The sequence below is a fragment of the Lycorma delicatula genome, chromosome 10, assembly GCF_047948215.1.
Source record: "Lycorma delicatula isolate Av1 chromosome 10, ASM4794821v1, whole genome shotgun sequence".
Taxonomy (NCBI): domain Eukaryota; kingdom Metazoa; phylum Arthropoda; class Insecta; order Hemiptera; family Fulgoridae; genus Lycorma; species Lycorma delicatula.
Genome location: NC_134464.1, coordinates 96,221,005 through 96,247,353, shown reverse-complemented (window position 1 = coordinate 96,247,353; position 26,349 = coordinate 96,221,005). Strand labels below are relative to the sequence as shown.

The 26,349-nt window shown below is 33.1% G+C and overlaps 1 protein-coding gene across 1 annotated transcript in view; it reads left to right on the top strand.

Moving 5' to 3' along the window:
- Positions 1-6,128, top strand: part of Akt (AKT serine/threonine protein kinase) — a 44,073-nt gene extending 37,945 nt beyond the window's left edge. Inside the window, exon 10 of the mRNA XM_075376754.1 lies at positions 1,021-6,128. Coding sequence (XP_075232869.1) covers positions 1,021-1,260 — 240 coding nt within the window. The 3' untranslated portion in view covers positions 1,261-6,128. The remainder of the gene's footprint in view (positions 1-1,020) is intronic.
- The last annotated feature ends 20,221 nt before the right edge of the window (positions 6,129-26,349 follow it).

The following is a 26,349-nucleotide window of genomic DNA, read 5'->3' as shown; positions in this document are numbered from 1 at the left end:
TGTGTTGGAAGCATTGATGTTTTATTATTATAGTGAAATTAACTTTTATGAAAGTTGCTTTACAATTTTATTTTTCATTAGTGTTTAGAAAATTCATCATTAACCTTTCCCTTCAATAAAATTTTTATTGGTTCTCAACTTTGTCTCTCCATCATTCTTCTGAAATATTCAATGTCTCTATTCATTTATGCAGTACAGATCTTCCTTTATAAAATCTGTCATCCTTATCTTGGTCTTCTAGGTTTTCTTCCTGTTATGGTTAAACACTTCTTTTAGTACATTTTTCATCTTACTTTCTCTGTAAGTGCACAAAATATTAGAGTTGTCTTACATGTTCAACTCACTGTTTAGAAAATTATTAGGCAAAAACTTAATTATTTTTTTTAATTACAAGTAGCATCAATTATGGAGTTGTTAGTGAGTAAAAATAATTTGAAACAATCCACTTAAAGACAGCTGGATGAAGTATTTTTTAACTTCATTAATGTGCAGAAATTTGTTTATGAAGAAGCCTTTTGCTGCATTGGCCTTATCAATTCTGCTTGTTTAGAAAATGCCATTTTCTGACATATTTTGTGATGGAAGATCAAGTTATGTAATAAGTGCATTTCATATTCTTGTCAAAATCCCAGAATTTCTATTTAACAAGTTAGAATGTTATTTGCGCTAATTTTTTCAATGCATATAATTTTTGTGCGTTACAAGTCCTATTGCCTGGTAAATGCATTTCCTGCGGTGCACTACATGAAACCCTTATCTTGGAAGCTTGACCAATCACTCAGGTCTGGTACAAATTTCATCCTTCTAAAATCAGAATTTAATCTTTAGAATTACACTATGACATAAAAAAATAAATGAGGACAAATTACCTGCTACTCAGAAGGAAAATCAAGGGGAGAATCAAGGATGCCTCACTGTAAATGCTTGTAAAGGATATACCTGTAGCGCAGCCAACATGTTAAAATGATTTTATTTTACTGAATTTATTACTTTTTTCAAAAATTTAATCATGTGTTACAGATTCCTCCTCCTTTTAAACCTCAAGTTACATCTGATACAGATACAAGATATTTTGACTCTGAGTTTACTGGTGAATCAGTAGAATTGACACCACCTGAATCAGGTCCATTGAATAGTATTGAAGAAGAAATGGAACATGTGCAACCTCATTTTCCACAGTTCTCTTATCAAGATATGGCTTCAACATTAGGCAGTAGTGCCACTATCAGCCTTTCAACTGGTTCACTAATTCATAACTAGTTATATTAATTTATATTATTAATTACTTTTATTGTGTAATTATGATACTTACATACATAAATTTATAAATAATATTGTAATGTAATATTGAAAAGTGAAGAAAAGTATATATAGTATTAGATAAAAAAAAAATAAAAATAATAAACAACCAAAATATAAATGCAGCAACTTAACAGAAATTTTGTGAAGTAACTATTTAGGCTAGTCAGTATGTTCTCTGTTATTACTATTGTGATTATTTTTAAATTAGTTAAACAAAAAAGGGGAGAAAAAGAAAAAAGTCAGACATGATGTTTATGTTATGATTTAGAGAGAGAAAATATATTATTCCTAATAAATCAGTACATTGATATTTATTTATCAGTAAAAATTCGCTTAAAAATACAGAAATGGTAAGATAATGCATTCACTGTTAGCTAGTAATTTCTGGTTTGATGTAGTACACGTGGGTTTTTATTAAAAAAAAAAAATAATACTAATAATAGCAAAATGTTTTTATAAACAAACAATTTCTATTAATAATAATTTATTATAGAAATTGATGTGTATGTGTTAAGTGAAATGACATCAATAAAAAATGTTGATCATTGGGTGCAACATGGATTTATGTTATGTTGGATGGTCCCATGTGCTTTTATCGACTTTGAAGTCGTTAAAAAATTTTGAATATTTCTATTTTTGTTAGTATACCATTTTTATGTTATGCCCAAATTAAAGCATAGTATTGCTCTTTTAAATATCTTTTGGATACTCCTCAGAGTTCTTATTTGTTGTTTTAACAATAGGTTATTTATTGTATCTATTTCTAGAAATGAAAAATGAAAGAGTAGCGAGTCTTTAGACAGTACTTTAAGTTCAATATTCAGTATTTATTCACCTACCTTTCAGAGGGTCATTAGTACTGCTTTTGCACTTAATTTTGTTCTGTTTAATAGTAGAAAAAATGTGAATTTTACTAGTAGCAGGTTCATTAAGTGAACATCTAAAGCTTCTGATCTACTAAAGAAATCAGTAAAGAGATATTAATTTGATATCATAAGTGCTATATGTATGATAGGTTTGAAAAAAGAGATTGGTTATTTATATATAATATGCCATACTGTACATTGTAAGTACATTCATCATATTTGCATTTGCAGTAGAAATAAGTGGAAAATAGGTTTTAATTTTAAAAAATTCATTGAATAAAATATAGTAATGTATTGTACAAAAATAACCTAATTTTAAATCTAAGAGAGGGAGTACATTTACCACAAAGTGGATGGACATTGTGCAGAGTCCCTTATCCTGTCATTCTTCGATTTAATAATTCCCTGCTCTTTGATCTTTATATGAGGATGGAGACACCACTTTCTAGCAACATGTAGCAAAATATCTCAATCTAAAATAAGAAGAAATCTAAAATTAGTTAGACATACTTGCTTTGATTAATACATATTTATAAAGGTATTTAAATTTTACTAAACTATACGTGTAGTAGTGAAAATACATGGCGGAATTACTTGGTATTTATCCTGTGTAAAATTTTTACAGAGCTAGGCAATTGAAATATATAAAATATCTTCGATGTTGAACAGTTGAATTTTCACTGATTGCAAAACATAACCCCCCCCCCTCATTGTACAGCATGTATTGCTTAAAAGGAATTCGAACAGATCCAACAATATAATTGTGTTTTTGCAGAAGTTTTAATTTGTAAATTTTTACAATAAATTCCAAATTTTTATTTTATTCTCATTACCAATTTTTATTATTTCATAAAATTCTGGAATGCATTTTGTAGCATTGCTGGCGTAATAGTGTTAATTTCTGTTACTACTTACATTTTCAAACCTGCATGTCCACATGCAAGTTTAAAAAATTTCATTTTCTAAATGTTCCTGTAAAAAAACTGTAGAACTAAATTTCAGCTGCTAGGATGCCATACATTTATAGAAATAGCATAATTTTCATAAACTCTCCAAAGAATCAATCCGTCATTTCTGGTACAAATATATGAATGATATCACGACTTTTATAACTAGAAGAAATGTATGTTCAATTCCAACAATAAATAAATTACAGTGCATTGTGTCAAAAGATTGAATCTGCAATTCACTTTTTCAATGAAGGCCATCTTTTCCTGTTTATCTATAGATGGTGATCGGTCTTGCATTATATTTTTGATTTTCATTTCCATTTATTATTTTGACATTATTGCCAATTGGATGAAATTAGGCCTCTTCCGTAAATAAATAGTCACCGAAAATACCAGCTTTCCTGAACAAAACAAGCTATTCTATAGTATTGTGTAGAAGATGTACGATTTTAAGACATAGGTCGATTAAACATTTCAAGAAAACAAATCGGATTAATCAATTTGTTTGAGGTGGATGTCAATGTATTACCTGTCAGTTTGTTTTTAATTTGTACTTTTTTCTGTTGTTATGACAGATTTTGTTAGCTTATGTTTATAGTCCATAGTGGTACATTCTCAAAACTTATTAATGGTGTTTTTATTGAGTATCAAAATGTAGGAAATGCAGCTGTGAAAGTTATGCTAACACTGTAATGTTCAGGGTTAAATACATACTGTTTGTGCTGTGTAACATGTTGACTCACTTTTACATATCACCATCTTGATTGGAAGTGAATGCTGTACTTCTGTTTTCGGTACCACTCTAAACTTGTGCTCTTTCCTCTAACATTATTGTGACAGTTGTTACAAACCTTGCACTTAATAGGCTGTATTTCTACTGTCTTTTTTTTTATGTACATTTACAGCATGTGTCATAAAAAATGGACAAATGATACTGAATTTTGTTAATTAATTAATTGACATCTGCTGGTTAAAAGATGTACAGTTTGCTCCTTTTAGGAATATCTTCTTTGTGTTCTGACTAAAATACTTTTCGGTCATCTAGTTCATGAGTAATTCATCGATTTACATCGTTAATAGCAAATTCTGAATTTAGTGGACATTTTGCTGCAGTTTACCTAAACCAATAGTCTCGGTTAACATCTATGAACAAGATAATTAATTAATAATAATCTTTGAATTTTATGAACCTAAAAGCCCACCTGAATAAAAAGATAAAAAATCCATTTTGTCATTTATTAAAATGACAAAAAAGATTTATCTGATTTATTATGATAACATTTGTTAGTATGGGGTTTCCAAGAATAAATTCATACATCCAATTCATTAGGAAATTCTGTCAACACAGTCTTTTAGTGTTATTATAATTGAACACCATCAAATGAAAAAGGGGTTCCTTGATTGATGTAAAAAATAGCTCTGCCTAGGAAGAAAAAATTAATGTGAAACTGATGACAAAATGAAGCAAGTGTTACAGCAATGAAAGAGGTATTGGAAGATTTAATTGTTTCAACACTTAAAATGTTTGATTAATGTGGAATCAGTAGCAGTAAGAACACAGTTTTGAAAGGGATTTAGAAAGATTATCCTTCAGAATATTGGTGAGCAACAGCTTGTAATTTTGTATTATTTGATTATTAATAGGTATTAAAAAACTTCATTTGCATATATTTTGTTTTTAAATCTGTATGTACTTATTTTATTTACCATTTTTTAAACACAACAAGGGGCGACCGATAATCGCCTAGATGTTGCCTTGATCGCATCCATGTGTAGCAGTATAGACTGCCCACCCTGTCACTAGTCCCATCTGGACCTTCCACTGGGGTCTCCCCTGAATCCTGACCTCTTTCGGATGGCTGAGGTACCCCTTCTCAGGAGGGCTAAACCTATGTATATATAATATATACATAGATATCAGTAATATAGAACATGGTATATGTTCTATTTTAATAAAACTAATTTTGTTTCAAATCTGGAATTACATTTTACTTTAGTTTTATTAACAGGTTAAAAAAAGAGGTTTTTTCTGTTATGGTGAATTTAAAAAATAATAAAGAAAATATTTGGCTCCAAGCAATTCACTTTAACTAGAATTGACTATATTGAATTCCATATTGAAATACGGTTTGGTGATATTTTTGTATACCACGTTCTTACAAAGTTTACACATGTATCATTGGCTGCAGTGAATGTGTTAAGTATATAGTATATAATTGGTACATTATAGTATAAACCTAATAATTTCCAATTAATTCTATTTTGTATTCTTTCTTTTAGTTGCTAATCTATCTACTTTTAGTCTTTAATTATGGTATTATTTTATTTAAATTTATTTATTTTTTAATTTAATTTGTTTTTTGTTTTGTTTTTTTTCATTATATATTCATTTATTTTTTGTTGTTGTGTAATCAATTTTATTGAGTTTAACATAATTTTCTATAATATTAAATGTATTCCAATGAATATGTTTAACCAGTCATTTACATATATGCTACTGATATATTCTTGTAAAATGGCACTAGAAAAGGCATCCAGCCATAAAAATTCTGCAAAACCTGTTCTCAATAATTCTAGATAAAACAGAAGAAAATATTTTTTAAATTATACTAGAAAATTATGTATTTTTTTTTTTGACAGAATGCTTAAAATTCTTCAGGAGTTATGCCATTTTTGAGAACAATTTGTCTTTCATATCAGACTTAAAAACATTACCACTTATGGCACTAACTGATAGTTATCAATGGTAAAATTTCAAACACTTATTTCGTAATGTTGTAGAATCTTCCTTCTTGCAGATTATTATAATTTATTTTCTAATAATTTTCATTTATTGCATTTTATTCTCTTGTTTAAACTAACACTAATATTTGTTTTTCACTTTTTTAATTTAATGTGCGATATATTAAATTCACACATATGTTTTACCTATTCTCGTATGTGTATAAACATTTTTTTATTACATTATTGTTATTATGTATATAGTCTGGGCTAAATTAATAATTTTTTTTTTTAATGTTATCTGATGTAAAAAGTTTTATCCTTGTTTTGTCCAATTTATTTTCATTATAAGATTGGTATGTTTATATCATTTTTTTTTTTTTAATTGAAATTAGTTTTGTTTTAAAGTTAAGAAATTGCTGTTATTTTATTATTGCAGTGTTATAATCTAAATAAAAAAATAAGAATTATTGAGGTTTATAGCATTGCTTTTCTTTTACTGTAAACGTGTTGTAATAAACTGTATTATATTTATTATCTATAACAGAATTATATTTTATAAATTTTATTTTATTTTTTAATCAATTGATTTTTAAGAAAGTGTTTATTTTCCAGGGTTATGAAAAAAATAAACATTGAATGGTTTTAATTTTACAACAATAATGTTGCTGAATTTAATTGGTATATTACTGATGTATTATATTTAAATGAAAAGATGGTTTATGTTTAAATATAAATATTATTGATAACTGTTTTCTTGAATACATGAACATATTAATGAAAAAGGAATCAGAATAAATATTAATTGTTTTGTATCAATATTTTTAGAAAAATCGTAGCCAATTTAATAAAGAAAATTTGTTATAAACGTTTAGAAATTTTGGTGCAAGGTTAGATGTTACAATGTTCAAATTGTTAGTTTACTGGATAAAAGATGTTATAAAACTTAAGCACGTAAAAATTACATAAAATGGTATTAGTAATGTTCTGGTGCATGGGTCAGGGACCCATTAATTATATAATTGTTGATCATATGTTTTATTGTTTTTATCGACTGATTTTTAAAATTTTAAATTTTTAATGGAACTGGTCTTTTTTTGTAAGTCATGTTGATGACAAGACTTTTTTTTTACATAGGAATGCTTTATGTGAATTACTGAATTAACTAAAGCTTGGTTAGGCTAAAGGTTGTGCTGTACCGTTTGGCATCTGGTTATTTAAAATCCCACCAAATCCTACAAATTTTTATAAAAGACAAAATAAATAAATATACTACTAGTTTCACCTATCCAAATTAATTAGATTGCTATTGTGGATCCTTCAGATTAATATGTAAAATTAGGATTACTGGTAAATAATAAGATAAAACTTAAGTTTCATCATATGTATTTATTGTATTTTACAGTTACGATTTGATGAAGTTCTTCAAATTTGGTACTTTCTTGAAATTTAACTAAATATTTTGCTAGCTTTTACTGAAATGCCTGAACTTTAGTTTTGTGCGTAATTTTGATGATTCTGCATACATATTTTATAACTTCTATAAAGTGGCTTTTAGTCTAATAAATCCATAGCTAACATCTACAGTCATGCACGGGTAGTTGTTTTATTTTATATGTAAAACACTTACTTTGTATTTATATAAATTTTGTATTAGTGTTAGTGTAAAATTTACCTATTGTTTGATTGTAAGATTATCAGATCTGATAAACACCTTTTTCATTTTTGTTTGTGTTGTACAGAGATGCACAGACATGCATGTTTTTGTGTTGCACAGAGACTAGGATCATCTTCAGGTAAGTTAGCAGACAAAACTAGTATCATATTAAGGAAGTGACCACACTACAGCAGACTTATAACAGGTAGTAGTCATTTTCTGCTGCTGGAATTTAAATTCACATTATGTTTGTAGTATGAAGGGGGTAGGTGAGGTACACAAGTGTAGGTTATTTACTACCACAACTAGTACTACTTGAATTATAAAAATTAGTAGAGTTTTGATTAGCAGCAAAAGCACAGTGATTCATTTCTGTCACACTTAGATATTTTAATCTGTCTGGTTTCTAGAGGTTAGTGCTGCAAAGAACAAATTTCCTTTATTAACTATAAAAAATATAGCTTAAAATAAAATAAATTGTTGTAATGATTGTTAGATTGCATTCCTTCCAACTAACTTAGCAGAGTGGGGAATAAACTAGTATGCTCATATACTTCTAATTTTTGATCTGTATAAATTATACAAAATTCCATTCCTGTACTAATTATAAAGCTACTTTTAATCTTTAAAGTTTTATGAATAACAGAAATTATACAAAAAATCATTTTAATTAAATTAGAGTTTGACATAAACTCTAGATAATTTAGGATTTAACATTTACGTTAATTTTTTTTTCACTTTTAAAATAAGAACGTTCTTGCCTCAAATTAGCATTGTTTCCATCCTATAAGATTTTCAAATGCTTGAAGTTATTAGTGTTACTTTCATTTCATTTTTATTAGAGTCCATCTTGTCACTACATCACTTCATGTGTATGTACCTGAGTTAATATACAAACATTAACTGATTAAAGAGATTTGAGTTACTGGATTGTAAATGCTGAGCATTACTGTACCAAATTGTCTCATTTGCTACATGGCTATAATTATACAAGATATTAACTTATATTCATTCAGATACAAGATATATGATGTATTCATTCAGAGGCCATCCTGATTTATGAAAAGGTTTTGAAAAAACGGTCATTTTATGAAGCCAAAAGTATTTTATTGTTCCAAAAGTATTAAATTTTCTACCAATACTAATTTTGCGGTCACAGTTAAGGTTTAAATACAATAATAATTTTATGTCTGTCAGGTTTTATATTGTTTTGGTAATTAGAATTCCAGGATTTTAGAGTAATAAAAATGTAATGAATACAGGGTGTGAGAGAATATATAATAAAATTATCAATAATTAGTTCAGTTGTTAACATCTCAATAGTAACAGGAATGTATGATTGTTAATTGGAATTGATGATATATATATATTGATTCTTTATTATATTCAAAATAATTTATTACAAATTTATCTTATCCTTTTTCAGTTTATTATTCATGAATAAATAAATGAACATTTATATCCAGTTAAAATAATAATATTTTGTAAATAAATTAGTTTAAGAATTGTTCTCCAGCACTTCAGTCACCAAAAATTATATTGAAACTATTACCTTTTTTATTACTTTTTTCTTTTATTCAACAAAGCCCTTTTGATTGTAGAGTTCATCATAAAGAGTTATTATTAAATCTTTAAAAACCTGTATCCTCTCAAAACACAAAATTAAATTTGTGTGCATGCTCAGTGCATCATCAGCTGTGGTCATTAGCCCGGGAAACTTTAAATTGTTATTTGTAGTAATGTTATATTTTTAAAAAATATTTTTTTACAGTGTTATGGAATTGTGATTTATTATTTATTAAGGTTTTACAAACATTATCTTTTCCTTTTCAGTGAAATTGAGAGTGATTTGAGAATTTTGTAAATACAACATTAAAGTTTTGAATTTAAAAAAAATAAAAACATTACTTAAACAACTGGTGCAGTGATTGGTATATTGACTTCTGGATCAGGTGGTCTTAAATTTGAATTCCTGACAAAGATTTCACATTATCTCTCATCTTCCTTGTTAAAATATTTATGTAATTATCTAAAACATAATATTAAAAAATAGGTATGTTAAAAAAACATTACTAATGTTTTAGAAAATATCAATAGTGAGTGATATACAAAAAGACTTCAACAGAAAAAAAATCTCTTTTGTGTTTTAATGGGTAAGTGAAAAGTAACTAAAATACAAAGAAGTTTTGTATAGAATCAAAATGAAATATATAACAAGATATTAAATGATAAATTGAATTTTTAGAGAGATATATGTATGGCACTTATGTGAACATCTGTGGTGGAAAAAAGTTAACTAATATTAAGAACATATTTCTATTATACTCCAAGGAAATATACACACTATTTTTTTTTTTAATGTTATTTTTCTTTTTGTTACTGATCTACATGGTAGGATGGTAGTGTTTCCTATACTTTAATGCAGAGGTTCTGGGTTCAAATGGCAGTTAATCATGGGAATTTTTTACATATAATAATAAAATTCATTATCATCCATCAGAAACTATTATTTGGTATCTATCAGTGGTGTTTAAAGAAAAAAATTATATACTCCAACTATGAATTCTAGGGGTTAAAAGGCTAAAAGGCTTCAGTGAAATAAACCGCCTATTTAAGAATGTACTATATTACAGAAAAAGTTTTATTTTTCATTATATTTTGTCATTCTATATATTGATAAAATCTATTAAAGAAATTGAACTGAATGTTGATGTTTATATTACAGTTACTATTTTTAAGGTTTTTAACTTAAAATCTGTTCATCTGACACAAGAGGGTTTAATTATTTAAAATTTTTATAAATTATAAAGAATTTATAATTTTAAGTTTTATAACTGAAATGTAGAATTATATATAACAATAAATATTATAACTATATAAACTATGTATATGACTACAATTTCTAATTTTTAGTTTATTTTGTAATTTATATTCTAAATTATATTTATTTCTATATATATTTTATATTTATTATAAATATATAATTCTATTTTTATACACTTATTTTCTAGATTATATTTATTTATTTATATTCTAATTTAATTTTTTATTTTCTAATATTTAGATTGGTTGTAGAGTTCCAGGTGCAGTTTTAATGAATCTAAAGCTGGACTAGCATTGAGTTTTGATTACCATCATACATTCTCCACTTCATAATTTCTCAACTGTAGCCTATAAAAATTGCAGCCCCTTTCACACATGCATGCATCATTATATATTTACATAAAAACTTTTACAGAATTTTATTACTGTTATTTAATTGATAAATTGTGTGTTATCATTTCATTACCATTGTTCATGTTAAGTAATCTGAAAAATTATAACTAAGATTAGTCACAATATGAACATAATATTGTGATTTAAATGAAGTTTAAATTTATATTATTAAAACTATGACTAAATGTGACTTAATTTATCGACATTATTACAGTTTCATCATTAGACAAAAAAGCAGTTTTAATTATTAAAAAATTGCTTATGGATCTTGTTCATTTTTACAAAGATCGTTGCAACGTGAGTGTAATATGACTTGTAACAAATAAAATAATATACTTATGAAATGGATATTATTTATTTTATGAAAATAAATAAATATTTTCTCTTTTGTAAACCATCATACTTTATTTCTCATCAATATAAGAAATTTACTTGTTAGGCATTGTTACAATTTCTAATTCTGTAAGGCTAAAATCAGTTTTTTCATTTCTTTATTTCAATATATATTTTTTTTTTTACTTTATTGATCGTGTTTTATATTACTGAAGTGCATATTCCTCCAGTTTTCTGGAATTATCATTATGAATCTGTCCAAAGTAAAATCTTATTTATCCAGCTGATGTAAATGAATGTAATGTAAAATGTTAAACAATCCTCTCTCATGATTCTCTTTACATGTTTAGAAGGTTATTTGCACACTTTGAACTTTGAGCAAGAAATCACATTATCCATCTAACACAAGTGTGTATGCAGACCGGTCATTTTTTGTAGGTTGATGTGTTACATTATATGTCATGGTTATTAGCATCTTGGAATAATCTTCATAACATTTAGTTGTGGAGAAATAGACAGGTAGGTTAAAGCAGCAGTGGGTAATACTCTTCATACTAAAAGAGATAAAGGACTTTGCAAATATTAATAGCCGTGAGAGTAATAGCCAAATCAGTACAGATAACTTACACTTTAAAATAAGTTATGTTGTATAATAAAGATTACATGATAAAAAAAGTTAATTTTTTATTATTGTGTGGAATTTTTTTTATTTGATACTACTCTATATAAAAAAAATAGGAAAAAATAATAGAGTGACCAAACTGATGTAAAAAGAAAACATGTTCTCAATAATACATTAATATCTGAATTGTAATTTTTTTGATTAATTTTATTTATTATGGATAATTTATAAAGATAAGTTTTATAACAATATCTTGCTATTAAGTTGGTAAAGTTAGTAAAGCATTTTAAGTATAAGCTTTTTAAATTTTATATATATATATAAAATATATTTTATTATCCATTACATTATAATGTTTACTTTATTAATTTATAATATTGTTTGTATATATATTTTTTTTAAATATATACCGATTAAAATATTATAAATATCTCTACAATTATTTATATATATCATCTTGTTTTCTTTAATTATTGTAGAATTATCATTGGTTTTATTATGCATGTTTCACAACTATTTTTTTAAACTATTAAGAATAAAACATGTTGAGAAAAATGTATGTATAATTTATTTTTTAAACTAAATGTATGAAAATCTTACATATATTTACTGAAGTATGCGTTTTTTTAAAAGAATGTTTGGTATTTCATTTATATAATTTTTTTTTCATAAATTATTTTGTAAATGTACTTTGAATAAGTTTGTAATTATATCAGCTGTTTTCTTTTTCTTTTTAAACAAAGTTTATTAATGACTTAAGATTTGTGTGAACTTATTTTATTATTATTAATATTATATTATTCTAAAGAAGTAAAAGAATAATAAAATAATATATGTAATCTGTTGTTAAGAGTAATAGATCGTGGAATGTGCCTTTTTTTAAGTTTGTTGAGTCCGTTGTAAAGTATAACCGAGTGAAGAGTATAATTTGTTTGTTTTGTGCAGTTTGATAAATTGAATTTAGCTAATAACAATTTGAATATAAGGATGTGTAAAGTAAATAATTGTGTTAACTATGGTTGTCGACTGTTATCATGTGTTACTTTGTGTAATCATTGTAAGTGACATAATCATTATCATCATTACCATTATCATTGATCGATTGATATCAGTTGTTATATTTGCTGCTAATAATATCTTTTATATTTTAAATATAAATATTGTATTAAATAAAATATAATAATAAAATTATATATTTTATTGTTTTGTGTTCTTTTAATTCTTCATTGTAAATTTTGTTTTTTACCTCATCTTGAGTGACTCAGACCTACACTTTAGCCCAAGGCTGAAAAATGTGAAAGAATGATGAGAGGAACCGCAGTGCAAGTCAAACAGCTTGGTATCCTTTTTTTTCCTGTTCAGCCTCTGGAACCACCGTCAGGATTACTGAGGATGGTATGTATGAGTGTAAATGAACTGTAGTCTTGTACAGTCTCAGATTGACCATTTCTGAGATGTATGGTTAATTGAAAAGCCTTTACTAGGATTTGATCGTTAGAATCTCTACTTGGAAATCAGCTGATTTGCAAAGATGCGTTCATCAATATACCAACCCAGTGGGTTAAACAGCTGGTATCTAGAGAATAAATTGAAGACATGAGTAGGGGAAAGTGGGCATACTGCATCAAAATCCAAGATGGCGGCCGTCCGCCATGTTGGGATGACGTTACTGAATATTATTTAATTCAAAGGTTGGTGGTACAGCTGTTGTGTATCGGTCGGGTTGAATTAAATAAATAAATAACATTCGAAGTGAAAAAAAACTAGGACTCGAACCCGGTCTTGACGGGACGCGACTGACTGATGACTTAAACCAATCGGCTCAGTCACTCTCTGACGTAACAAGTGAAAAATGTTCTATATAAGCTGTGAATCTTAACGTCATATCAGTCTGTACATTAACACATACAAACATACATATCCTACCTACACCACCCCTCCTGCCTACACACCCACCACCAACACGTCTGGTGACGGCCATCTTGGATTTCGCTTTGACAGTTGTACTGCATCACTAGTGTAAGTGATGCAGCCACCATGTTGGATTTCCCTTTGACAGCTGTACTGCATCACTAGTTCTTCTAGTGACTACCAGGAGCGCTAGTGACGCAGCCACCATGTTGGATTTCCCTTTGAGAGTTGTACTGCATCACTATTTCTTCTGGTGACCTGACCACAAGGAGCGTTAGTGTCGCAGCCGCCATCTTGGATCTTCCCTTTTTTCCCCCCCGTGGGAAGTTCCCTTTTTTGTCTTGACTGAAAAATGAAATATATTTATATATGTGTGTATGAATAAAAATTTACATACCTCGAGGATGATCCTGGTCGGTGTGGCCGTTGCACCGGGAGGCTTCACCCGCTACTCTAGTACCCGGACGTGGCACATTCACAAGGAGGAGAAGGGTATATGTGTGTTCGCGTGCGTGCGTTGACGTAGCGACGACGTGTTTTTAACAGTCCGAGTTCTGGCGTTCGACCCAAAAACAGCTTACGATCATGGCCTAAGGTTGAACAGCCGTTACAGTGGTAGGCGTCACACCCTTCCGACCAATCACATGGCCGGATTCAAAGCGGTTCCGCAACACCACCAAACTGAAAAACAAAGTCCGTTACAATTCAAAAGAAAAAAAACCAAATCAGACCTACATTACCGTTTGATGGATTATAGCGTTGTTGTTGTTGCATTTCCACAGCAACCAGGGCGCGTTGAGATTTTTTTTTTAACTAGTGAAATCTCTCCCCTGGAGGCCTACAAAACTATGTTGTTTACTACAAAAATTTACCACGATTAAAAAAAAAAAATAGAGACTTGTATTCTATCATTAATATAACAAAGTGTTTATCGTGTATTTTTTTTGTAAGAAACGACTACTATCGTGTAATTCCAAGAAACAATTACGCTCCCCCATTCCGCCATAACCTAAAAAAAGAAACTAATTTATTAAACACTCTCCTCACCATTTGTTACATAACCTGATAGTAGATAAATCTATTACCAGATCATGTAACGGGCCTTGGAACCACTACATATAGCAATTGTAAAAACTATCATTTTTAATTAAAAGAAGAAAAGAAAAAAAACAATAGTCAGTACAAATTTGCTGTATGGGGGTTTAAAGTGTTTTTTTGTTTTGTGTATAATAAATTGAATGTGTGTTGTACGTGTTGTGTTGTAGTCCTGAAAAGGACAATTTTCCTATACCTCTATCGTCTTCTCATTTTGAATTAAATACCTATTCGAAAACGACATTGTAGGTTTTCCCCGCAATCCCCTTGAATATTAATTTTGTCTTAATTGCCACTAGCTGGTCAATCTCATTGTTGTCCAGACGATCGGCGAACCGCTTTGTTAGAAAAACTCTACGTTCTTCATCATCATCACCCACACGTTGAAGGGTGCACATAATACAAGTACTGTATTTAGTAGTCCATCGATTCATTGATAAAATATCGTATTTCTTCTCGATAATTAATTCACAAACACTTGTGATTTGATTAGTTGGCTTGGTGAAGTCTTTTGCATTAATCTAATGAATAAATGTTTGCGACATATTGGCGTATATGGTGATGATAACAACAACGATTATATGTGTAGTAAGCGTGCAAGTCAAGCGACAGTGACGGAATGAAGAAACTAACTAAGGCGTATGCCCTCCTACAATGCCTACGTATCCAGTCAACCTCGAACATGTTTGAACAGGAAAACTTCCATACACAAACGACTAAAGTGCCACACCCAAACCGACGTTAAAGCCACGTGTCATTTTATGAGTAACCTTGAACAGTGTTAATATCGTTTAATTCTAAGAAACGACCATGCATGCTCAGCACTTTTAATCGGGTATGTAACCGAAAACGGCACATCCTGTAATTCTACAAAACTTGTCGAGATGTTACTACTGTATGCCAAATCCAACAAAGGTCATCGAACACCGCGTTTACAATTTTAATCAGATGACGATAGAAGAAATAACGAACTAACCAAACCGATGCGTCTATATCAACATCCATCTTGAAACTGTACCTATTTCCTAGTTGCATTTCGACACCACCCTGGAGGTAGCAACCTCGGGGCGTTGAGATTTTTTTTACATGAGTGAAATCTCTCCCCTGGAGGCCTACAAACACTCAAACTGGTTTTTTTCTATTTTATACTTTTTTTAATTGTTTTTTTTTCTTTTCTTGCGAATGATTGTATGTGATCCACAAAGCAAGCTTAACTATAACTCACCTCGGTTGCCGAGGAAGCCGTGATATATTCGAGAACTCCTTCCATGATCGTTACTCAACTGCGAATGCGAGGTCAAAGATAACTTTATTATATCAACGTAAACGTGGTGGGGGTAACCCCTCCACTTTTCTTTTACAAATTCATCATCATTATGTTAACGTAGTAACATCATCATTTTTATGTAAGGTTATATTGACGTAGTAATATCATTTTAACCCACCGGGTTGGTCTAGTGTTTAACGCGTCTTCCCAAATCAGCTGATTTGGAAGTCGAGAGTTACAGCGTTCAAGTCCTAGTAAAGCCAGATATTTTTACACGGATTTGAATACTAGATCGTGGATACCGTTGTTCTTTGGTGGTTGGGTTTCAATTAACCACACATCTCAGGAATGGTCGCACTCAGAATATATTGTGTTTTCTAAATCGCTGTACCAACCGAAATATAAATTTCTAGAACAAGTGATGACTGGTATACCGGAGATGGGTTATTTTGCCTACTCTGAAAACGATCATGTGATTGTGCCCGACGAAGCGGAACCGAATTCGATAATGATTTTCGACGATGTAGCCTGTGAAAAGCAAAATAATATTCGCAAGTACTTTGCGATGGGTCGTCACAACAACATCGATAGCTTTTATCTCACACAGACATATTCCAACGCTGGCAAGCACCTCGTACGGGACAACGCCAACCTTCTTCTAGTATTCAAATAGGACGATCTCAACTTACGTCACATCCATCAAGATTACGTAAATACCGATATGAAATTCGATCGGTTTAAAGTCTATGCAGTGTAGCCTGGAAGAAACGACATGGATTTTTGGTTGTTGATAAGGAGAGCGACATCAACGCTGGACGGTATCGAGTAGGCTTCGATGTGTTTGTAAAAGAGATCAGTTGATAAACGGTGAAGATGGCAAGACTGTATATACCGTCTATTATGATCAGGATGTGACTTAATATTACCGCGAATTGTGCAATACCAATGAACGTTTCTTACACAGCACCGAAAAAACAACATGCAGTGTTCTTTAGATCGATCAAACTAGGATGGTGATGCGATCGACTGTTTTCCGATCATTCATAACTATAATGTCGAACAAGAATGAGATCGATTCGTTATCGTCGTCGTCTGCAAAGTTAGTAATGGAAATCGATAGAATACGAGATTCGATTAAAAGAAAACATCGCGCTATTACTCAAGGAATAACGGAATCGGAGCAAGTTATGGAAAAGCGTTTTAAATCTATTGTCGAACCGCATCGCAATCTTAATAAGACGTTTAAACAAAACTACGATGATATTAAAAAAGAACTTAAGGAGGAGGAGGAGGCGATTGATACAAAGGAAGAGGGTAGGGTATCTTCACCAACGGTTATGAAAAAACTGTTTAGTACTCCAAAAAAATAGATTGTCAAACCTGTGGACCCGTGCTCATCGAAATCACCGGGTGTTCGTGCAAATCACTACTTGAATCTAGCCGTAACCGATAAAAGTAAGAGAATTGACAACGTGAACGGAGTGAAAAACGTTAACGATCGGTGGATGATTGGGAAAAAGGAAATACAATTGTTATCGAAAAAAAAAAGTTATAATGGCACCGACGGCTTGTATCAGTTGATATCTTTTAATGAACTCCACGATTATACGGAAAAAGATTTCCACCACTACAAGAAAATCTTGGAATATACAGAAGCGCATAAGAGTCAAAGTACCGGTCGTATAATCTCCAGTAAATCTAACAAGTACAATACTATTGTTAAAGAACTGTTTCCTCGGAAGCGATACGCGAGTCAAAACGACAATGAAGTCCAATAACAGGAACAAGTCTGCTTATGAAGGCGAAGTAAACGGTAATACCAGATTATGTGTACTGGGACGATCCGAACGAACTTTGCAATAGACTGCGTCTATTGGTGGTTTCAAGACGCGCTGGTCATACTGGTCATAATAACGAAATAATTTCGATCATAGAAGAACTGCAAGAAAATGGATACATAGAGGAGGGGAGGTGGTACAGGAAACGTTTTATTTTAAACAGTCTGAAGATGAGTATCGACAAGTTCGGACGTTCTCGCGTTGGAGGTGCACACGTCACCACCCAACCACCAACCCGAATTGTTGAAACGTTCGACAAAACCGCTGACGGGAATTTCAATATCAAAAAACGACGTTTGCGCAATGTTGGAACGCCTGTTGATGATGACGATGGTACAATATTTGGTCATGTTAACAAAATGTACTTAAAGCAAAGCGATTTGAATAATAAATACTTACCGTCAGTTTCACCGATGGAGAACAACGCATTTTTTTTTCAAAGATGCGATTATGCGACGTCGGTGAACCAATTGAAAAAACAGACGTCGTTACTGTCAACTATTTATGGATAAACCTTTTCGATTAAAAGAAGATAATTAACGCTAGAGGATGCGTTATCACTAACGCTGGTATACCTAAGAATAGCCCCGATCTCGCTACAAAGTCCTACGTAGACGATATGGAATGGCAGCAATGAAAATTAATCAGTAGTATTATGAACACCAAAACACCAATAAAATCGACCGATCTCGCTAATACGGGATATGTCGATGAGCATCTATTTAAATTTTACAGATTTCTAATAAACTTTGACGTCAAAAGTAACAAAAACTTTGATCAAAACAAGCTAATGGAATTATTAAACAATGACAGAATTACGTCCAAGACGAAGGAGGAAAATTGGTGGAAAATTTCCACCAAAATTTGGTGGAAGATTGTAAAAAGGTTCTTTGTCTGTCCAACATGGGAAGAGTGAGGAGGTCTAAACGTTCTCCTATTCGAAAGGGTAAGGTGAGAAAATGTAAACGAAATGTCAATCTTAAACGAGGCGGTGGACTTTTAACAAGTCTAACAGCAAGAGCTGCAGGGGTGTTAGGATCTTATATTGGTGATAAAGCATTAAAAGGTGGTGGGTAAAATTGTAAAAAAAGGAATCGATTTATTGCCGGTAGAGTTACATATTCCTGGATATCAATACTGCGGACTGGAAACGAATTTAGAAAAACGATTAAAGAGAAACGATTCCGGTATAAACAAGTTGGATGCAGCTTGTAAAGAACACGATATCACATACGCTACGTACAACGATAACGAAAACAGACCGGTTGCAGATCGTAAATTAATCGAAAGCGCTTGGGAAAGAGTTAAAGCTAAGGATTCGAGTATCGGAGAAAAGGCTACTGCATTGGCGGTTACAAACGCAATGAAGTTAAAAGCAAAGTTCGGCAGTGGAAGAGTAAGAAGAAGAAGACAATCAAAAAGGAATAATATAAAACGTCTTGTTAAAATGGTGAAAAGAAAAGCCGACACTGCAGGGTGGGGATTATATCTTAAGCACTACCCTTTGACCGGATCGGGGATGGGTGTAAAAAAAAAAACAACAACGTCGTCGTCGTCTACTCCAATAAAGGGAATACCAGTGCATCCGCTATCGAATATAGAACTGATACGGTACGCGAGAAAACTAAATATAGCCGATTTTCGAGGAGTCTTCATGTTGGACGCATTACCCAAAAACCCGAAGACTAATGAGTCTGCGATAGTTAATCTTGATCACAGTACCGGTCGTGGAACACACTGGGTATGTTATAGAAAACGTAGACGAATGGTGGACTATTTTGATAGTTTCGGTAATTTGCGTCCACCTAACTATATGATGCGTTATTTTCCATTCGATTCGATTATAAATTTCAACTACAAAGCCAGACAGAATATAAACACGGTTATCTGCGGACATTTATGTCTTGAATTTCTCAGTTGTGGTTCGTCAGTCTACAAGTAAACATCATCATCATGTTCTGCATAAGTGGAAATACGTCGTTATTACACGCTACTTTTTTCCACCATTGGATTTGTCTGATGGCGAATGGGAATTGGCGTTGATAAACCTAACATCATATAACTCGATTCCGAATGTCGAAGAGGGAATCAACAACACAATTATTGTGGTTTCAAATAAATTTCCAAAAACGATTAAGCTGACACTACCGACCGGATCGTACGAAGTGAATGATATCGCTAAACGTTTGAGCGATGAACTCAAAGACAAACACCAAATAGATTTACTTATGCAACCGAATAGCAATACGTTAAAATGCGAACTTAAATGCAGTGCTGAGATCGATAAAAGAGATAGTTTGGCACCACTGTTGGGGTTTGATAAAACTAATCTAGCGGCGAATATATGGCACGAGTCATCGAAACGATACGCAGATTGGTCAGTCGACGTACAAATACCAAAGCGTTAACATCGCGTAATGTGTTGTTTCTTCAAAAACATGGTTTTACAGTTGTGGTGAACCGTAATGGCAGCAATACGGGCGAATATGTTGGACGTTGGTGAACGTGTTTCTTTCGACAACACGATCACCCAATACGAATATCATACTCATCTACCGTACGCTTCGTAGACTTTCAACAACAACGATGAAATTCGGATACCGATACACCAACAGGATGTGTACACGTTACCGCATAAAAGCTTTTTGATGGTTGAATGGTTGCTAACTACTAAGGAAGGGGATAAAATGGCAGCAGAATCGTGTTTAACAAATAACGCGATACCATTTCTCTTCGAGGAGATACGATACGAGATAAACGGAACGGAAATGTGTCGTGTACAAAAGTTGGGAATAACGACAACGATAAAGAATATCCTATCGTTGCGTAAAAACGAAAAAAATATTTTTGAAAATTTCGGGTGGAAGTTCGATGTGACGAATAAATTCGATTTGGATGAAACCACGGGAAGATTTTGTTTCTACGTACCGCTGCATATGCTGATGGGTTTTGCCGAAGACTACAAACACATAATATTGAACGTGAAACAAGAATTGGTTTTGCTTAGATCTTCCAACGACGTGAACGCACTAGTGTCTTCCAAAGAGCCACCCGATTCCAAGTTGAAAGTGACTAAGGTAGGGTGGAAAATTTCGTATGTTCACGTTGCCGATACGATGCGAGATACATCTTTGTGTTCGAAGTGAAAGATACATCTTTCACTTCGAACACTTACGCCTGAGGCAGATTAATCTGCATCATTCCCGGGCAGCCACAAGCGAGGCCATGAGGCTCCTTGAGGAGTACAACCTTGAGGTCCTCTTGGTCCAGGAGCCGTACGCAGTCGCGGATAGGGTGGTCGGCTTCCACGGGGTGAAGGTTATTAATTCTCGTGGGGGACGGCCGCTCTCTGCGGTTGTGGTTGGCTCTGATGATTTGGGTGTATTCTGGATGCCCCAGTGGTCTGATGAGCGATTCACTGTCGTGCGAATCACAAGGGGTACGCTCGATGTTGTACTCATGTCGGGATACTTCCAGCTTGGATGGAGTATCGATGACTTGCTGGCGAATTTGGGCGGGATTCTGGACAGTCTCCCGGGCACCAGAGTGTTGGTTGCCCTGGATGCTAATGCCAAGTCTACCGCCTGGGGTTCACCACTCACAGACCCCAGCGGCGCTGGTCTCGAACAGTTAGCAGAAGCCAGGAACCTTTACCTTATTAATGATGCGGAGCAGCCGCCAACTTTCTCAAGCGAACTGGGGGAAAGTTACATAGACGTCACTTTGGTGACGGGTGACTTGCTTCGAAGGATAGGTAGTTGACTGTCTGGCCCGAGGCCAGTGTGAGCGATCATAGACTTATAACCTATGATATTGCTTACGGAGGCGATCTAAGGGCACCAAATCCGGGTCGCTATAACCTAAGGGGCCTGGATCGACACAGGCTGAGGCGTGTATGCGATGCTGCCCTGCAAGGATTGCAGTGGCGCATGGTGTAAGGAGGAGGTGGAATTGATGTCGGAGCTAATAGGCCGGGCCATCAAGACTGGCTGTGACGAGGTCCTACGGTAGCCTAGGCCAATGGACGGACCCGTCATTAGCAGCCAGTCCGCTGATCAGAGCGTGCCTGGAGCCGTCATGACCCCATTTTCCGGGGGGTCGTCTGTGAAGGCAGACGGAGGCCCGGCAAGAAATGGTGGTCCTCTGACCTTAGCGTGCTGCGCGCAAGAGTTAGGTCCGCGCGGATAAGGTACCAGCGCTGCCCCCCAACGGGGATTATCGTTAACCACATGCGCGCTGAGCGTCTTTGGATCAACCGGCGTGCTCGTAACACATATGTTCACGCCATCAAGGAAGCCAAACTCAAATTTTGGAAAGACTCCATGCGCGAGTTGCAGCGCGATCCTTGGCAGCTCGCGAAGACCTGCTACCGACCGAAGCCATTGCACGTGTTGTCCAGTGTTCGGTGCAGGTTAGGTGGTCGTGACCACACTTTAACATCTGTGGCGACTTACCGGGCGTTCCTGGATACTCTGTTTCCAGATGCTCCGGAGGGTGAAGCGGACATCGGCGTTAGGGCGGGTGAAACACCATTCCTTGGCGTTCGGACCGTGGAACCCGAAGATATAGACCGAGTGGTTTCTAGAATGGCATTAAAGAAGGCACCGTGGATTGACTAACTTGACCCGGATATTTTCCATCATTTATTGCCTGTCATAAGAGAGCCACTCGGCAGACTGTTCACGGGATGATGATGAAGAACGTAGAGTTTTTCTAACAAAGCGGTTCGCCGATCGTCTGGACAACGATGAGATTGACCAGCTAGTGGCAATTAAGACAAAATTAATATTCAAGGGGATTGCAGGGAAAACCTACAATGTCGTTTTTGAATAGGTATTTAATTCAAAATGAGAAGACGATAGAGGTATAGGTCCTTTTCAGGACTACAACACAACACGTACAACACACATTCAATTTATTATACACAAAACAAAAAACACTTTAAACCCCCATACAGCAAATTTGTACTAACTATTGTTTTTTTTCTTTTCTTCTTTTAATTAAAAATGATAGTTTTTACAATTGCTATATGTAGTGGTTCCAAGGCCCGTTACATGATCTGGTAATAGATTTATCTACTATCAGGTTATGTAACATAAGGTGAGGAGAGTAATAAATTAGTTTCTTTTTTTAGGTTATGGCGGAATGGGGGAGCGTAATTGTTTCTTGGAATTACACGATAGTAGTCGTTTCTTACAAAAAAAATACACGATAAACACTTGTTATATTAATGATAGAATAGAAGTCTCTATTTTTTTTTTAATCGTGGTAAATTTTTGAAGTAAACAACATAATTTTGTAGGTAGGGTTGGGGTGTCGTAGGGAGGTGGGCTGTTGGTGGGAGGGGTGGTGTAGGTGTGTATAGGTAGGTAGGGTATGTATGTTTGTATATGTGTTGTGTGTGAATGTACAGACTGATATGACGTTAAGATTCATAGCTTATATAGAACATTTTTCACTCTTCACGTCAGGGAATCTCTGCAGCCGATTGGTTTAAGGTGTCAGTCAGTCGCGTCCCGTCATGGCCGGGTTCGAGTCCTAGCCGCCAAGTTTTTTTTCGCTTCGAATATTATTTATTTATTTAATTCAAATCGATGGGTACACAACAGCGGTATCAACCTTAAATAATATTCAAAGCGAATATTAAGCGAAAAAGGTACATTCCAATATGGTGGTGACAGGCTACTGCATCAATGACGTCACAATGGCGGTGGTCGGCCAACTTAGATCAGTGACGTCATTCCAATATGGCGGACGGCCGCCATATTTTGGCCGCCACTTTACCCTACTGACATGTCTTCATGAAGTAGGTGATTGCAGTCCTTTAGAAAGGAAGCAGGACGTTATTGATCAATGTTGTGTTGATCAGCAATGGTGCAATAGATTCAAGCTGTCTAATGGAACTCCTTTAACTAATTATAAGTGTTCAAATGAACTGCTCTGTTAGACCCACCCTTCTGGAAGGTTCTCCCCACCAATAGGTTATTTTACAGGAGCAAAATGCACCACCAGATAGGAAAGAAATGAAAAGTCAATTTACAGGCACCACCTCCTTTCCAGATAGTAAGATGAGAAAAATTATTCAAGGTTTACTCATATTTTTTTAATTATTATTATTGAAAACATCAACAAATGAGATTTGTGTAAGAGAGAATATTGTAATTTTATTTTAAATAAATTGAGGGAAGATCTTTTAAATAGATTAATAATCTATTAAAAATGGCAAAGGAAGCATAATAAGGTATTTTTTTGTATGTTGAAGTATTGTGCTGAATTACAAGAAAATAATTCTCCTTTGATGGGTTAGGTATTATTATTTTTTTAACGATAAGTGATTAATTTTTAGTAAAGGCTTTACATTAATAATGAAAAAAAACACATGATTAAGCTACTTAATCATTCTACAAGATTAAAATTTATAGACTTCAATGATACGACAGCCCATTTTGGCTGTTTTTTAATTTTTAAAACTTTTTTTTGGCATGAAAAACTTTTTCACATTATCATCACCCAGAAAAAACTAAAACTAAATTTAAATGCCTGGATATGATATTTGTATAGTAAACACAAAATATTTAAAAGAAACGATTAAAAAACTAAACAACAGTAATATAAAAACACAGCATAGATAGTAAGAGTCCATAATGCATGTAAAAAGCAAAATAAAACTACAGTGAATACAACATTAAAAAAAGTAACATAAAAGAACAAAATTAACATCTGGCATATGCCAAATGGAAGGCATTATTCTGACTGTCTGAATAATCAAATTTTTGAATCAAGATGCACAGCCTTTATAAATCACAAGACATTCGATAACATAATTGCATTGTTCTCCATCATACTTTCCATATTAGCTCCTAATTTAAACTTGTGATGCGATGCCATGTGAAAGATACAGATGTGGAGTACTGTTAGTTGGCAGTCGCAGTGAGCACAAACAGGTACATCTGTTTGAGCAATCAGGTATATATCAGTGGGCCTAGTGTGCCCTGTTCGCAAACTGCAAATAATAACCTCCTTAATGGTTACTACTTCAAGAAGAGCTACAGGGTGTCATAGTACCCATAGTTTATTATTGATGGTAGCATTTCATTCACTTTGCCACTCTTCAGAAAACTAACAAGATTATTCAAAATAACCCGATTAGTGAAAGTAATTTGCAAACAAGCCTCTTTTGCCGTGCAATAAGCGTGCTCATTACCTGAAATTCCAATATGGGTGGGGATCCAGTAGAAGCTCACACTTTAATTGCGTTGAGTCATTTGCAAAATAACACGGTATGTTTGTTGTCTGAGTACATGTCAGTAATGGTTTGCAAGGCAGTTGTGGAATCTGAACAAACATGTGTTGGAATGTTGGGCTAAATACATTTGAGGCCTTGTTAATCGCTAACAGCCCTGCAATGAAAATAATGTGATACATGGAAGGCTAAACATGTATCTCCTATTGCCAACCACAAAATCATAACCAACAGAATCAGCATGTGTAGTCATCTATATGAACTATAGCATCTGGATTCTTGTTATTTACAATATTAAAACATTTGTTGAACAAGAAAACTAAGCCTAAAGCAATAATTCACAAGAGAAGGCTGACAAGGGGTGTAAAAACATTGAGTAACTGGAGGTAATTGTGTACTTAGAGCTAAGAAAAGGCACTGAGCTCTGATTATGTAGCGAAGCAGTAGATCATGTTCTTGATATCAATTAAAGTGCAGGTTAGAAAACACTGTATCAAAAATAGAATGATTTTACTGTACTTTAACTTAAGCTATTTGCAGATCATTAACTTAAGTGCAGATCATTTGGTTTCATCTATTCCAAAGTGATAGCTCATCACTTTCCACCAGTAGACTTACCATAGAGCTTGAATAAAAAGCACCTGTAGCAAGACAGATGAATGAGTGATGGACTGTATCTAGCATTCTAAAAGTGGTGGACCAAGCAGACGAATAAGTCATGCAGCCATATGTAGTCCAAGCGGGAATGGACTAGAGCTCTGTAGAAACGCAATATGCATTCGATCAGCTGCTCATCAAATATTAGATAAAACTCCCAGCATGTCTAGCATTTTTAAACATTTTACCTTTAGCACATTAGTCATTGGACAAACCTCACATTCCTAAAAATCTTATCCGTGTGCATGGTTCACCATGGAAAAAACAGTTGTGGTCAGCATCTTCCCTCAAATGTGAAAAGCAGAGATCCGTTTTGTTTTTTCCACAGAAAACTTAAATCAAGTTATTTTACACCACAATCCTAGATGGGTTATTGTATTTTGGAGCAATCTCTCACTAGCAGCTAAAGTTCTAGATGCTACATAAAATGAAAAATCATTAACAAATAAAGTACAAATAATGGGGTTATTGCGCGTAGATTTACTATTTATGGCTACGGCCAATAAAGTAAACCTTAGGACACTTCTCTGTGGTACTCTGTTTTCCAGTGTGAAACTTTTGGATATTGTTGTTTGAACTCAAAGGACTGACTGAGGAAATCCCTGATAAATGCAAGGAAATTCCCTTGTATTCCCCATTCATGTAGTATGTTTAGGATTCCTCTCTTCCAA